The 15312-nt window shown below is 34.9% G+C and overlaps 2 protein-coding genes across 3 annotated transcripts; one reads left to right on the top strand and one right to left on the bottom strand.

Moving 5' to 3' along the window:
* Positions 1-2559: 2559 nt before the first annotated feature.
* LOC18606562 (uncharacterized) lies at positions 2560-5192 on the bottom strand. Its single transcript, XM_007040245.3, has 8 exons — positions 4950-5192; positions 4808-4829; positions 4258-4314; positions 4093-4174; positions 3448-3543; positions 3234-3358; positions 3119-3137; positions 2560-3015 (listed from the first exon to the last, which is right to left on the bottom strand). The coding sequence occupies exons 1-8, from the start codon at positions 5047-5049 to the stop codon at positions 2764-2766; spliced, it is 753 nt and encodes a 250-aa protein (XP_007040307.3). The 5' UTR covers positions 5050-5192; the 3' UTR covers positions 2560-2763.
* Positions 5193-7936: 2744 nt separating this feature from the next.
* Positions 7937-9722, top strand: LOC18606561 (zinc finger protein CONSTANS-LIKE 1). 2 transcript variants are annotated; one of them, XM_018117193.2, is made up of 4 exons: positions 7937-8658; positions 8795-8971; positions 9147-9308; positions 9430-9722. In XM_018117193.2, the coding sequence occupies exons 1-4, from the start codon at positions 8083-8085 to the stop codon at positions 9523-9525; spliced, it is 1011 nt and encodes a 336-aa protein (XP_017972682.2). In that variant the 5' UTR covers positions 7937-8082; the 3' UTR covers positions 9526-9722. The 2 variants fall into 2 exon arrangements, with proteins under 2 accessions (XP_017972682.2, XP_017972681.2); XM_018117192.2 differs by having other exon boundaries at positions 7937-8682.
* Positions 9723-15312: the final 5590 nt, after the last annotated feature.

Here is a 15312-nt window from a genome sequence, read left to right as displayed (position 1 = left end):
GAGTTCTTTTTCTTTTTTTATAAATTTTTGGATGATAGTATTTTGCGATTCGTTGCTCCTTTTTCTATTTTTTGGTTTGTTTTGGGTTATTGGGTTTGGATTTGATGGTGCATTCAAGTAATTTTTTCGGGCAGGTTTGATGATAATAAGTGTGGGTTTGAATGTGATAATAATGATACTTAAGTTATGGTATAGATAGGTGTAAGGAGTTTGGTGTGTGAATAATATTCTTGGTTAGGTTTGTAGGTTTGTGAATGCCTATATTCAATCTTTATGGAGAATGAGAGTGACAGGATTAATTGTTGGTAGGGGTTTGGACAAAGTTGTGGTCTTTGGAAGAAATAAAATGGGTTTTGTTTTCACTCTCAAGGTGGGGTAATGCTAGATCTACCACTTGTTCATGTATCTAATTAAGCAAATAAATATCACATTGAATTTTTGAAAGGAAAAAAAAAAAACCCAAAACATTTTTGATTAAATCCATATGGATTTCATTGCTCTTTTGATTTTCTTCAGCAATAATAGTTCCTAAATGAATACCTAACAGATGATAATCCCATTGGAATTTTGTGTGTTTTGTGTCGTCTTCATCTCTCTTTCTTTTGTAGGGTACCCTCTGAATTACCCAGCTAAATCTTTCAATTGCTAGGAGAGCATAGGCCGGTTAAAGGATACCCCATCTTGGGCTTTGGTTTTATATTGTGGTTGGGCTGTCAAATTAGTGAAGAAACTATTTTTTCTTTTTAGCTCAAATATCTCATAGTCTTAGGCTGAAAGTTCTTTGTATACATTTAATATCATGATTGAAATCCAAATCATAGTTTGCAACCCAATTAAGTACCAAATTTAACTTTAAATTATTTTGGGTTCATGAATATTGAACCCATAATACATAATTGAATGTGATAATTTTATAAAATTAACATGAAATTGATGGAGAAGGAGAGAAGTGTCTTGGACTCTTGTGATTAAGAAATGAGGCCAACCATCCTTTATTAACACATATATCTACATTCCATGTCATCCTAATAAACAAACACTAGTTGCAATCAATTATTATATATATATATTCACTTTGGGTTTTCTTCTGCTTTTTTTCATCATCAATTTATTTAACGAAAAAACAAGTGAAGAACAGAAGGTAAAGGAAGACTGCCATAAACAGCTAGCATTATTTCATTTTAGAGTGAAATTTACTTAATAGTAATAATAATTTCCTATGAGATTGATTAATCTGCTGGTCCGACATTTTATTTGAACTTCGAAGGGGATATGGAGATGCTTTTTCTGGTGCCAAGTGGCAACACTCAGATGCGACTGCTGGCCATGGAGCCCACACGGTTAAGGTTTGATAAATTAAGTGATAAAAAAATAAAGTATAGCCCACAATCCTTTGACATTTATATATTGGTTTTTCATTTTTTTTTTCTTGGATGTGTCCCACCGTTATTAATTCTGAATTCATTAAGAGACTAATTAATTAAAGCAAAAGGTCTTCTGTTGGATTAATTAAAGAAGATATAAATCATATCAAACTTAGCTATCACGGAAAGAAGCTTCCAATCTCCATTCCCATTAGTTTTTTAGAGTAAAAATCTTAATTATATAGAAAAAGGTTGCACCAAATGTTTTAAATTTTGCATTTACTGACCTCACATGGAGAGGTAGCCCAGAGCTGCATTTTTGTGCTGTGCATTTTGGGGTATCCATTTCCTTGCTTCCTTTTCATGTTTCTTTACGCGAACAAGTACACTATTTTAAGGAGGTGGTGGTGGAAAATAGTAGCTCGTGACAGAAGCCCTAACGCCAGGCAGCCAAGGTTTTAATATCAGGGGTAATTTTTACCTAAAAGAGGATATGACACAGCTTTGATTGGTTACATCAGCTCGACTTTTGTCTTGTGTGAAAAACGAAGTTCATGGGTAGGTTGAATTTAGGTTGCTAAATGTTTTTGAAGGTCTATTCATGAAATTTCTGTGGTTATGACTATTTGATTTAAGCTTAAGTCAGAAATTTCCTTCCCACTTTCTTCAACCATGCTACCATAGTTTATGTTCAAACGGGTTCATGTAGTTGAACCAGATTTGTTTGCGGTTTAAGACTAAAAATATAAATTGCAACCAACAAGTTAATAGAGTTAACTGGGGAATAAACCCTCCTACATTATTGATCTAGGTCTGGGTTGTCAAACTTAGCATCTTATCCATGTAAAGGTATAGGAAAATAAAGAACGGTCAACATTCTAAGCTTAAGAGTTCTCTATTCGAAATTCTAGCCAAAGAACGGTCACCTGAAGAACTTCTGGAGGCAGTGATATATATCTCCTAGTACAAATCCACAATGACAGATCTCATATTTCCCGGACGCAACTGTTACATTCAACAACATTTACTGGATATGCAAATATGAGCCAATTCAATTTTATTTTACCAACCTCAAAAGAGAAAATTCGTGGACATCAGAAGTTTGACAGTATTGGTTTTATGTACCAAAATTTGCAGATATTCATAAATACAAATTTACATAAAACACCAAGGGATAGGAATATGAAGCAAAAGATTTTGAGAACAGACATGTCGACAGTATCTATTTTTAAACCCATAACTGTTTAGATCAGCAATAGGAAACCACATCACACATAAAACAGATCCCTCTATAAATCGCAACAGCATGAAAGTCAAATTTAATAATGAATACCAGCTCTGTCCATGTCTCAGTAACCCAGACTCAGGTGCTTGCGACCAAGAAGTAACCAGGGAAAGATCATCTATAATAGCCAGGTGGTGGGTAACCAGCTGGAGGGTTCTGAGCAGGAGGATATGCAGCCGGTGGATAACCTGGAGCAGTATAGCCAGGTGCCTGAGGTGGATAAGCCTGTCCATATGCTGGTGGTGGATAGCCAGCTGCAGGAGGAATTGGTTGATCAATGCGTGACATCTGCTGAACAGGGGGTACTGCCATTGGTTGTGGACCAAACATGCCATCTCGTTTGTCCATTTCAATCTTATGTTGCGTCTGAAACCAAACAAAAAAAAAACCATTTTGCTAAATGTTAAGTGATGGTTCCGAAAAAGTATAACAAGAATTTCCATTTGCATGTGTTAGAAGCACTTCATACCTGCATACATGCACAGACCCTGCAAAGAAACCATAAGAAAAAAACTATCAGTAAAACATCTTTAAACTAAACTATCTATGAGATAGGTAGTGCTGAATGGAACGAAATCCTTTACGTGCAATAAACCATATCAGCCAAACAACTCAGTAACTGCGATGCCTCTTGAATCTCATCACTTCCAACAATCATTGCAACTATGGAAAATATGCAGGCAATTTGTTGAAGGCAGAACATGAAACCCTGCATATCAAAAGGCAATATGTCTAATCAATGGCCAAGAAGTGGAAGATATGATTACAGATGCATAGATGTAGAAAAAGATAGATTACAATGATGCAATTGTCACATTTTGTTGTTTGAATGTTGAATTCGTCTTGCAACAGAAATCGGGTAGAGGCCACTGAGTTCCCAAAGCAGAGGAAAACCTGGAAATGAAAACAAACGATAATGAAATTAAAGACACGAAAAAAATGGAATTTTTTTACAACTGCCAAACCAAATTACAAAAATATTTTGAAAAAGAAACCAACCATGGAAGAAGTTACATGCCTTTTATCACAATAAGGAGAACTTAGCATTAAATAGGTTCTTTAGACAATTTAATACTATGCTTTCCAAAGAAGAAAACCATGTCCCTTCCTCCCCCCATCCTTCCCCTCAATGCATACCATACTTTTAGCCAAACGACATCAACTAAAGATTTTTGTCACAGCTAGATTCTTCACAACTTCTTCAGAATTGAAAATGGTCATGTTTAAAAACCTAAATTCCCATTACTCCATTGCGGCAAATGGCTTGTATACACAGCTATATCAGTGCATCTCTAATATTCCTATTGTTCACGGTAAACCCGCCCAGCGTCTCTCAACCCATAGACGTTCTGGTGTTGATAATCAAACCAGTAAGCTGATAAATTAAGGCACGCGACGAAGTAACACAGGAAGCAGTACAGACCAAATAGACAAACTTCCTACCTCAGTGCAAAGGCAAAACTCAGGACATTTGCTTTCTCCACACCTACCGCTACATGGCATATAACCAGCACAACATGTATACCTACAAAAAAAGAGAGGCTATGTTTAAACCAAGATATTACATCATTGACTTGTGCTCAAAGAGAAATCAAATACATCAATTACCTCGACATGTCGTTATAAAGCGCTCGTTTCCGAAGCATGTAGGATACACATGGCCCACTACAAGTAGAAAAGAAAAATCAACAATGGACGGGTAACAGAATCTATCATTAGATATTTATAACTAAGAAAATATATGAAAAGTGAGGGAAGGAGAACATCATTTCCTAGCAAAGAGGCAAAAGCCCAGGGAAGAAATGAGCATTTTCCAGGGTGAAAGATGTACTTCATCGACTAAATGCTAAATGGACAATCATACATCAGAAAAATCAAAATACTATCAATCTCAAGGTGCATACCGACATTAGGCATTCTTGGAAAGGCATTTCATCATCCAATTTAAAACAGAAACATGAAATCAGGCAGAGTCAACCCTAGGTCACTCCAGTCAAAGACCTCTAATTCCCCAAACCCTAAAAACATCACTAACAAGAACCCTAAATGCAGGTAATTCAAAAACACACAATTTAGGAGACAAAGTGACGGTCAGATCTACGGCACACAAAAAGAAAAAGAAGAAAGTAATAAAAAGAACAGATCCAGAATTACTTACCACCAAAAAGCTAAGCAGCAATCTGCAGAAACATACACCCAAAGGGAAATAAAAAAAAATCGTCGATCAGTCAAACAAACAAAAAGAGAGATACTCAGAAAAATAGAAACAGGGAAAAGAGAAGAAAAAGAAGAAGAATTACACGGAGGGTCCCGTTGAATGGTTCTCACGAGATCGGTATGCCAGAGATTTCGATAGTTCTGGCGGATCTGCATCTTGTCCATGTACTCTTGCGACGCCATGGCTGAGAACTCAACAACCGAAGTACAACAAAAAACCCTTCCCGATGAAAAACAGAGAATGAAGGGAGTGAAAAGTTTTGACGGAATTGGGAAGTTGAATGGGCCAATAGGGGGCCTGCGTTTAGGATTCTAAATACCAGTCATGTAGGAAAAGACCCTTCAAAAGATTAAATTAAAAAAAAAAAACTCGAATCTAGAAGGCAGGAAGAGAAGCCCAAGGAAATGGAAAAATAACTCGAATTGCGTTGAATTATGACTTAGAAGACTTCGACCAGAATAATAAGTTAACTCTACTAGCTCTAGCTGGCTGCGTGAATCGTGGATCGGATAAAATCAAAAGAAGTAATTTCCTTCGTAATTTTAAGTGAGAATGCTACCCACTACTATTTTCCCTTTGCTTCTAGATGACTCCTATGTAATACAAATCTTAACATATAAGTACTAGCATGTATTATTTTCCCAAAACTAAAGACTGACAACCCCTTTTATTAGAAAATGAAAAGAAAATGGGAGTATTTGATTTGTCTTTGGAAAAGGCCTGACAGTTGACATTGTAGCGTGGCTTTGTTTTGGTAGACGGTCGGCCGCAAAAGCCTTTTCTTTTCATTTATTCGGCTTGACGCACATTTTCCTTTCAATTTGCTTCCTTAATCCTTCGCACGGGCAGAGTTAAAAGAGTAATTTTAGGAGGTCAAATACAAAAAAAAAACACTTAAATAATCAAAGAAAATTTTATATATAATTTAATTCTCATTTATTTAAAAAATTCACAAAATATTAGATATAAAAAATTACACATTAAGAATAATAGTTGTGTCATATATATATAATTAAATAAAATTATAAAATGAGTCACTTTTCATTATTTATACGTAAAAATTGAATAAAAAATAATTTTTTAAATTTAAATGAATTACTTCTTTACTTACTTTGTGTGTTTTACAAAAAAATAGTAACTTTTTGAGAAAACTCTCTTTTTATTTTTTATTTATCTCTTCAATTGCTAATTAGTGTATTTGGCTATTGGGATGAATTGAGACTTACTAGATTTAGGTTAGTAGACTCAATCTTATTTTTTAAAATTTGATAAGCTTAGCATATTAGATTATAATTTATATGTTAGGCTTAACTAGTAAAATGTTGACTATAATGACTCCAATTTCATCAAATGGTTAGAGAAATGAAAATAATTATTAAATAAAATAATTTTGAAGGATCATTAAAAAATATATATAACAAATAAAAAATACAAAAAACTTTGGGAAGCCACAACCTATAAATATTCTACCCTCCACCCCTAATCCTTTGCATTGAAAAGGATATAAATGATATACGTAATAATGTTATAAGAATCATATTCTCTTCAAATTATTTGTTTGGTTTTTATCTTTATGAAATACTAAAAAAAGGAATTGATTCTAAAGCATCTTATATGAAAATTTCTAAAAATAAAAATTCATATAATTTTAAATTTAAAAAGATGGATAATTAATAATTTAACTAATTCAAAATTTAATTTTTAAAAAAATTCTAAACTATTTAGAAAAATTTAAATAATTTTTTATTATTTTATTACATTTAATCAATATATTCTATTTTTATTTTAAATTCAATAAATATTTTATTATTAATGATTGACTAAATGATATTAATTAAATCATCATTTGTCATTTTATACCACATAATACTAACGTGACATGTTGACTTATTATAGTAGATGATCTTGTAATATAATGACATGATCATATGAAATTTTTACTTTCTATATTGGTGATACGTAATATAAAAAATAACAAGTTAAATTTTGATTAATGATAATTAATTAATTATTAATTATTAGTACTTATTTGATTCAAAATAAAATTATAAAAATTTGATTAAATATAATAAATTTATTTAAAAAGTTTTAAATAATTCAAAAACTTTTTAAAGTATCATACCATTTATATACGATGGAGTGCTGGATCAAGGATTAAGGAACCCTAATCCATCATTTGATTAGCATGAGCGTTAAGCAGGATTAGAGAATAATGAGTTTAACGAAAAGTAGAAATTCTCAAACAGTGCATGCCAAGTTTTGTTGATTCAAGGGAACGACAGCAAAGTAATCCCACAGCCGTTCATCCAAATCCAACAGTCTTTAACATTTTATTTTATTTTAACAGGAGTAGAAGTTTTCAAGAATCTGAATTTAATGGTGGAGAAGAGAGACGGAGTTCCTTTGGTGGAGAGTAGGGGTCGGGTTTGTTTCCTCCCACACTTGACTAGCAATTTCACTTGGCTTAAAGAGTCGCATAAACAAGTTGGATGAAAATTACGTTAGCGATGATCTGGATGATAAAAAGCGTGATTAGAAATTAAAATCAAGTTTAGGGATAAATTTTGAGTCTTGGTCGGTTAAGAAGTTAAGTCCACAAATGGCTAGCCAAAACTTCTTTCTCAAGTCTTGGAATGCTTATTCGTTTTGACCAAACAAGTCTGGGAAATGTTTGGATGGATAAATTTGCTCATAAATTCAGGATGTGATGTGTTATGTTCTTTCATTTAAAATAATTGTTTTTGTTAAATTTATCAGGTATAAGCTGATATTCTAAATTAATCAATAATAATAATAATAAATATAATACATTGCATATTGGGTTGAAAATTTTGACGAGAAATTAAATCCGAGTTTAGGCATTTAATTTTTATAAGAATTATAAAAGATTTGGCTGCTGCGGAAATTAAGAACCAAAGGTGAAACGACTAGTGCAACAAATGTAAAACCCCATTTGTCTAGGGGCATAGTTGAACTTCAAAGGACAAGGCAGAGGAGGGGTGGACTGGTGTGTATATATAAATTGAAGGGCGAGAGCTTTGTCTTGTACTACCATGTAATGTTAAAGCCTTCAATAAATTAAACGCAGGGCATGAGCCTGTGTCACCTTTTGCTTTCCGGCGAAAAATTAACCCAGTTCTCTGTTTTTTGTGTTACTTGTTTATTTCCTTTTCTTTTAGTTCAATTGAGTCAAGAGTTAGTCAGTTTGGTTTCAAATGTCTTGTAATCTTTCTGTTTCTAATGACTCTTCCGTGAACCGTTATATTCCGGAAATGGTTTCCACCGATACAATTGATTATCCCTTATTGTTTGATCATCCTTTCTCTCCTTTCCAAGACTCCTCATCTGATTATAATTTTCAAGATTTGTTAAACAACAGCCAGAACCAACAAAACCCATTTGATGAATCCTCTTGTCCAGACCAATTCGTTTCTGGTTTGCTTCCATCTTCACCCCCAACAGACCAGCTTGAAAACCTTAGCCTTTATCAGACAACCCAGTACCCGTCTCTTTCATTTAGTCCAAATTTAGAGTACGGGTATGGAGATTTCAACGGCTTGAATTATTTGGAAGTTAAAAATGAAGAATGTCAAGTGGATTTCGATCCTGCTTACAGAGGTGTTGATAATGTAGACAAGTACTTGCAAAGGAGCTTTAGTAGCAATTCTTTTGAAGGAAAGCCTGGCTTTTCATTCCAACTTCCTTTTGATTCTCTCATGGAGTCTCAGAACTTTCAAGGCCAATCATTTAGCATGCCTGAGAACAGCTTTTTCGCCGGACAAATGAGGAAGGTATGCAGTACCGGAGATTTAGAGGTTTGTTTCGTCTCTTTATTACCTCAGCTACCCTGTTTTCGTTCTGTGTTTTTTTTTTCCTTTTTTGAACTTTATATCTAATGGAGTCTTGTTCTATTGCTTTGGCTTTTAGAATATGAGAAACGCTTATACCAACCCAAGGTCAATTTCAACCCCTTCGGCTATAGAGAACTCGTACATGGAGGAAGCACCCTTCAAAGTGGGACGTTACAGTGCAGAAGAGAGACAAGAGAGGATTTCAAAGTACAAAGCCAAGCGCAACCAAAGGAACTTCAACAAAACAATTAAGGTTGGTTTACCATTTTGTCCTTGTTTACCCGAATGATCCATGAATTGAAGAGAGTGTTATTCAGAGCAATTGCTCTTTTAGTAGCACATTTTGTTTCTTTCCGGTACATATATTGATTATTACATTTGTTTGCTTGTGTTCTAAACGCGGTTTGGCTTTTATGTTGATGCAAAAGTATGCATGCCGTAAAACACTTGCCGACAACCGCCCTCGTATACGTGGCAGATTCGCGCGCAACGATGACACTGTTGAGGTTCCCAAGGCTGCATGTTCAACCAGAGATGAAGACGAAGATGGCCTATGGGTACTACACTCCATTCCTCATGGTTCGATGCAGGTTAGTAATCGTTCCAGTCGTAGCAGTTATCACTAAACAAACTTTTTTAACTATACTTATGTTTTGGGCATGCAATGTGCAAATTGTAAGCATTTTCTCACTTTAATGGCTTCTTTTGTAGGCGCTGCAAGAAGTGGAGGATGAAACAATGGCAAGAGGAAGTTTCATGAGTAGTTTCAGCCAAACCCAGTACCAGCACCACCATGGCTGCTTCTGATAGTTGGGGAAAACCTTCAGAGGAGCATTAATCCTCTATAGTCTAGTATCTTAGAAAATAGCAAAGGAGGCCTTTTAGATCGCATCAGTTAATTGTAAAAAAAAATTTCCTTTTATTGAAACAATAATTTCTCACCTATCCTGGTACAAAATAAGGTGATCAATGATAATAATACCACTCTTTACTTTGACCCCGAATCTTTGACCTTATAGCAAGATCCACTCATGGTTCTCTCACTGCAATTATTTATGCAGTTATGCTTTTGTTCAGGAAGTGCACATATACTTTAAGATTAAACAATGAGGTTTATGCCATTATTTGGGTCGCACAAATATAAAAAAAAAAAAAAACTAGAAATAATAGAAAACTAATTGGTTCAAGGTAATTAAAGCACACAGCAGTACCATGCCTGCTAGCTGCTGCAATCATCTTTGAGCTTGGAATCTTTTACATATTATCAAATCATGTTGATGAATTCACGCATGGCCCAGGCCAAGAGTGGTCAATTCTTCCAAATATATTCATAGATTCTCCATCCCTTATTTGCCAGTGCAAACTGCTTTTGTTCTTATGGTTCTGTAATTTTCGCTTACTTGATTGAAAGCAGAGATGGAAAAATCATGTTAACTTAACCATAAATCGTTGTAGTTGTTAACTTGAGATGCTAATTAGCCATGGAAGAGGGAAACTGTTCCACTTGCTGCATCTCTATGCAATATATAATATATGGTCGCTGGTGAGATTTTTAGTTCATTCTTTATTTGAAGTGCCCGTAATCAGTAACACTTGGAAAGTTTAATTATTAATATATATAATAATGGTCATGTCAAGCAACTTTACTTGTTAAGTTGCATCTATTTCTTGAAAAAAATTGAAAGAAAAAAGACCACAGAACTTGGCAAGGGCAGAGAGCAAGCAATTCATAATTACCCTCCTTGTCTTAGTGGTTGACTGGATTGGATGCCAATAGTGTTACTTAATGAATAATAGTGCAAATAGTATGCTTATCAAATTTGGTTGAAGCAGCAATCCTATAAAAAGAAAGATAAACTGCCAGAATACAAGATTTCTGGAAACCAATACAGAAAGCTACGAGCTATATGTGCAGGTTCTGTGCATAACAAAATTTTCCCTTTGAACAGATCTTTAATGGTGGAAGAACAATCCTCCTAAAACTTCTAGTTAGATCATTCTGAGTATCTTCATTATGAAGTCCGGAATTCCATGAGACTGGTGTTGACTGGTGGGTTTGTTTTGTTGATTTAAAAACTATTGTGTGGAGCTTACAACTTGAAGAGATCATAATCTTACCAATTTCTATCAAAATCAACACGCAGACTGGTTGTGCAACTTGCAATGTTTTCTTACTTTACTACAAAAGAATTACCGGTGATTGGTTACCACAAAAGCCAATCTGCGTTGGAATATGCTTTCTGCTCTCAGTAGATTTAAGGGTTATGGGGTTTATTAAAGTTAATAATGTACATTTGGTCTAAATTTTTAGTTAAAGGAAAAATGGCATCTTACTTGCTGGGCATGAATGCCCTCTAAATGCTGCCCGTCACAATTATATTAACAAGTTTGGATCATTAGAGAGATAAAATCCAATGGAGAGGATTATTGACCAACATAAAATGCCCATAAATCCACATTAATTTTTCTTTTCTTGGTTGTGAAGTAATTGATGAAGTTGAGAGAAAAATGATGGTTTGGAGCCAACTACACAATGATCATGGAGAATATATATATATACCATAAGATGCTGCACCAAGGGCAAATTTATTAAATTTTTATAATTAACACAGATTTGACTTCTTTTGTCTATGGACTTGGGTTTTGTAGGCTGGACTATTTTCTTTTTCCTTCTCTTCTTTTATTGATTAATTAGTCTAGCTTTATACCTGAATTGGAAAGAAACTTTGCAGAAACAGGGAACAACCCTGGAAAATGGCTTTGAAAAGGAAAGACTTAATTTTTTCTAGTGTAGAGAACCAAACCTAATACATTTCCCAATCAAATAACAGTCAAAGCAGTTTCCAAGGCTAGAGGATTATTTTATATGTACTATAGGTTCTAACCTTTTTTAGTGTTGTCAAATCCAGGGCCATAATGATGGCTTGGCACAAACACCCCCAATGGAGAGAGTGGATGGCATGATTCAGTCTTTGGAAACCCTTTGATCATTGTAACATATATTATATTTCACTGAAAATTTCTGTCCCTAAACAGGAAGAAGATCAGTTTAAAATCTATATGACAATAGCACCCAATTCTTTTTCATTGATTGATGTAAGGTATCAGTACTATCTGAAATTAAGGCTGTAAACTAATGTTGCAGTCCAAATGCTCTGGCTATGGCTTCAAAAACCTTTAAGCCAATGATTAATTCTGGCAATTTATGCCTCAAATTTTACAAAATGCAATCCAAAGAGACTAGACCTGTTATGGGGCTTGCACTTTCTTTTTCTCTTTTTTGGTACAGAGCCTGTAGTTTCTTCTTTCAGAAGCTAGAATTAAACTACAATCGTTTTCTTTAAAAGTCATCAAAGGCTTCTTCTTTTTGTTAATAACAGTTTTTCTTCCATAGTGCTCAAGCAAAGCAGATGTAAAGTGAAACACCCAGGCGTCAAGCTGATTAACACACTATCTGTACACCTCAAGAGACAATATTTATCCATGCTTACTGGAAGATTTAGCACATATAAATTATGAAGATTTGGCAGATGAAAAGAATATATATCATGTCTGTCACAAACATTTTCTTTCCTCTAAAATTCCTGCGAGGTGTTCTGGTGTCAACTGTGTATTCTATTTGGCAAAGAGAGAATATAATGCTTTCCATTATAAAGCTTCCGTACTGCTGAAAATTTCCAAGTTCGGTTAATCAAATAATTTGACCACCTCTAGATATTAACATGGCCTATTGTTGGAAACCTGTAAACCTTTTTAGGTTCATGTTTAGATAGATTTGACTGTTGATATTGGTGGAACCCCTCGGAAAATAGAAAAGTTTGATGCAAAGAGCAAAAGGAACAACAAATATGAGCATCTGGGAGTTTATCATTATCATTAGGACAATTTGGGATTCAAAAGTTGTTTAAAACTTGAGAGCCAAAGGAATCTTGACAGGGGTGATAGACGGCAATATATAGAGAGAGGAAAGAGAGCGAATCTGATGGAACATTTTTTTTTTTTTTGCATAAAAATTCTGCCCTCCCTAACAAGGAGAGGAGGTATTTAGTATGTTTCTGATCAAACATTTCCTTGTAGGATAAAAACGTGAGTGATAGAGATCGACAGCTATGACTAATGGGGAGAAAAAGATGAACAAAGGAAATCATTAATAATACATATTGAAAGGGGCACTAAAACAAGAAGATTCCAGGCTCAACTTTTGACCAACTCAACATTGGAAAAATGATTCTCAAAAGCTACTTCAATATTAAATCATTGCAGGCTATGGTTAATGAGATGATTGGCCTCTAGGCTTAATAGAAAAACCACCCCAAAAGACAAAAGGACTTCTTTCTTTTGGGATGGTGAGAATAGAATCAAGTGATCTATAGGTGTCCCCCTAAGGCGACCCTTTTGTCAGTCCAAGAAAAGGGCTTTTGTTGGCTACATCGAAAATTCCAAGTCCTGCAAGAAAATAAAATTGTTTCATACAATTATTATATAGAATATGATATACTAAGCATGCACACGAATGGGATATGATTGTCAAATGGACCAGCTTTTCTGTTGTTTAGTAGTACAAAATTTTGCGCATGAAGTGCACCAGAAAAAAGAGGCTATGCCATCGATGATGAAATTAAGTTTCGGTTAACAACACAAAAAGCAAAAATCGAAAAGGAAGAAGAAACTTCCTTTGAGTTAGTTCTTTGGGTGTGAAGTGTGGACATATAACATACAGAACATACAAAACTAAAAGCTTGCTGGTAGATTCTGCATTGAGTGTTGCACAATTAAGCTAAGAAATTAGGCATATGCATGCTCCTAGGAAATCTGACTGTCCTTTCATATTGTTGATGATCACTTTCCGAATCAAATAAATTGGAAAATGCTTAGTAACCACCTCAGTTTTTCATAACACTTAGGTCAATACCGGGTGCCATTGTGCTTTACATACTCCGCCTTGGCCCTGGAAAGGCTTCATGCTTGGCTACCTTAGTGATGAGCAGTTGTTTTTATTTTATTTGAGACTTCCAAATGATTTGCGCCTTTCAGTCCTTCTTTACTGCATATTATTTAATTATTTGTCTTGTCCCTGGATGTCTCCACTAGAAATGGGATCTTGGGTGATGGTCATGTCAAAGCTAGAGGAATTGTTGTTTCTTTTTGAATGATGTTCCTTTTTTTTTCCTTTTCCTTTCTCACTCTTCTGTTTATCTCTATCATGAATACTACTAGTACTGTATCTCTTTCCTTGAGTGAAGTGATTTTTATGCCCCTTTTCTTTGCTATATAGAGAATCAGAATCGTAGTTACTACTTTGCTTTGTATTCTCTTATTAGTATTTCTTTTGCCGGACGATGCAGCGGCCTTATGCTTATAACAGATCGTGAAAATATTATAAACTCAATGATTTGCAAGTAAAAATCTTATCAAACCCACTCATACCAGAACATTGATACAAACCAAAGAACATTAGTTTAGCTGTAAATACCATGCCAATCTGGAAAGTATGAAAAATGTTAGAACATCCAAATATGCTTCCCCTTTCATTGCTGATGCTCCTGTTTGTTATTAAATTTCTTAAATTTGTGCCTTTCAAGGCTTGAAAGTTGAACCATGTATGAGCAGGGCAGGGGTCCATGCTTTTTGACTTTGTCGATGGAGAAAGCTTGTCTTACTGTTGCATTGCTATGAGAGGTGGCTTTTCTTTCCATTCTCTAGCCAATGCAGCAACAGTCCAATAGTTTGTAAATTTGTAAATAACCAATGACTTCCTTCCTCTACATGGCGTGAGATTCATCATCTAAGCTACAAGGGGAATGTCCCTAAAAAAGCAGTCAAAGGCTAGAGCCCCTAGGTCTTGGCAAGGCTGGAAAATCAGACAAATTTTTTATTGCAGTGTGGAAGAATCCACCGATTCTCTTTCTGTCAAAACTCAAAAGGTCATTGTCTGTGGGGTCTCTTACCAACTTCCAGATGGGACAACTACCATTTCATGCCTCAGAAAAGCGTTCTTGCAGCCAATTTGAGCCTCGGGAAACCATCACAACTTGCTGTGAGCCAACACAAGTAGATTTGAGAGGAAAACTTCCTTTGAAAAGTTGGCGATCTGACATGTTCTGCTGTGCTTTCATGCCAAGTTGAATGTCATTCACCACTAGGGAAACACAGTTTCATCAAAATAGTACGGGCTAATGGAAGTTCCACACTTTCATGCTTTAAATCCTAATCTTGGTCGTCAAGAGGGTTTCCAGGGACAGTAGCTTTTAATTGTTCATAGCATGCAGCACACATTCACATTCATGCTTGAGAGTGATACCATCTATGCAGATTCTCTTAATTAAATAATCAAGACATGAAACGATTGCCAACAACATTATATTTCCTCCAACGCCACTGAACGATGTATGGACTAGGACCTTCTTTTCTTCTTTCTTCTCTTTTCCTTTTTCTCTTGTGGACTGGGGAGGATGAGAGTGAAATGACATATTCGATGGCTAGGTTTCCTCTTGGGGTACTTAGGTTGTAAGGAAGACTTTATAGTACATGTTTTCACATTTGAAGGTGGATCGAATTTGATACCCCTTTTACAAATGTCATTATCCTCACTTC

Source organism: Theobroma cacao, chromosome 3, assembly GCF_053813885.1.
Source record: "Theobroma cacao isolate CCN51 chromosome 3, ASM5381388v1, whole genome shotgun sequence".
In the NCBI taxonomy this organism is placed as follows: Eukaryota; Viridiplantae; Streptophyta; class Magnoliopsida; order Malvales; family Malvaceae; genus Theobroma; species Theobroma cacao.
Note: the sequence above shows the minus strand (reverse complement) of the source record. Positions and strands in the feature narration are given on the sequence as shown.

Coding starts and splice junctions, on each gene's coding strand:
- LOC18606562 (XM_007040245.3), bottom strand. CDS start 5,049: ATGGCGTCGCAAGAGTACATGGACAAGATGCAGATCCGCCAGAACTAT. Junction 4,830..4,949: donor CATTCAACGGGACCCTCCGT/GTAATTCTTCTT, acceptor ATGTTTCTGCAG/ATTGCTGCTTAGCTTTTTGG. Junction 3,359..3,447: donor AATGTGACAATTGCATCATT/GTAATCTATCTT, acceptor TTTGATATGCAG/GGTTTCATGTTCTGCCTTCA.
- LOC18606561 (XM_018117192.2), top strand. CDS start 8,083: ATGTCTTGTAATCTTTCTGTTTCTAATGACTCTTCCGTGAACCGTTAT. Junction 8,683..8,794: donor GCAGTACCGGAGATTTAGAG/GTTTGTTTCGTC, acceptor TTTGGCTTTTAG/AATATGAGAAACGCTTATAC. Junction 9,309..9,429: donor TTCCTCATGGTTCGATGCAG/GTTAGTAATCGT, acceptor CTTCTTTTGTAG/GCGCTGCAAGAAGTGGAGGA.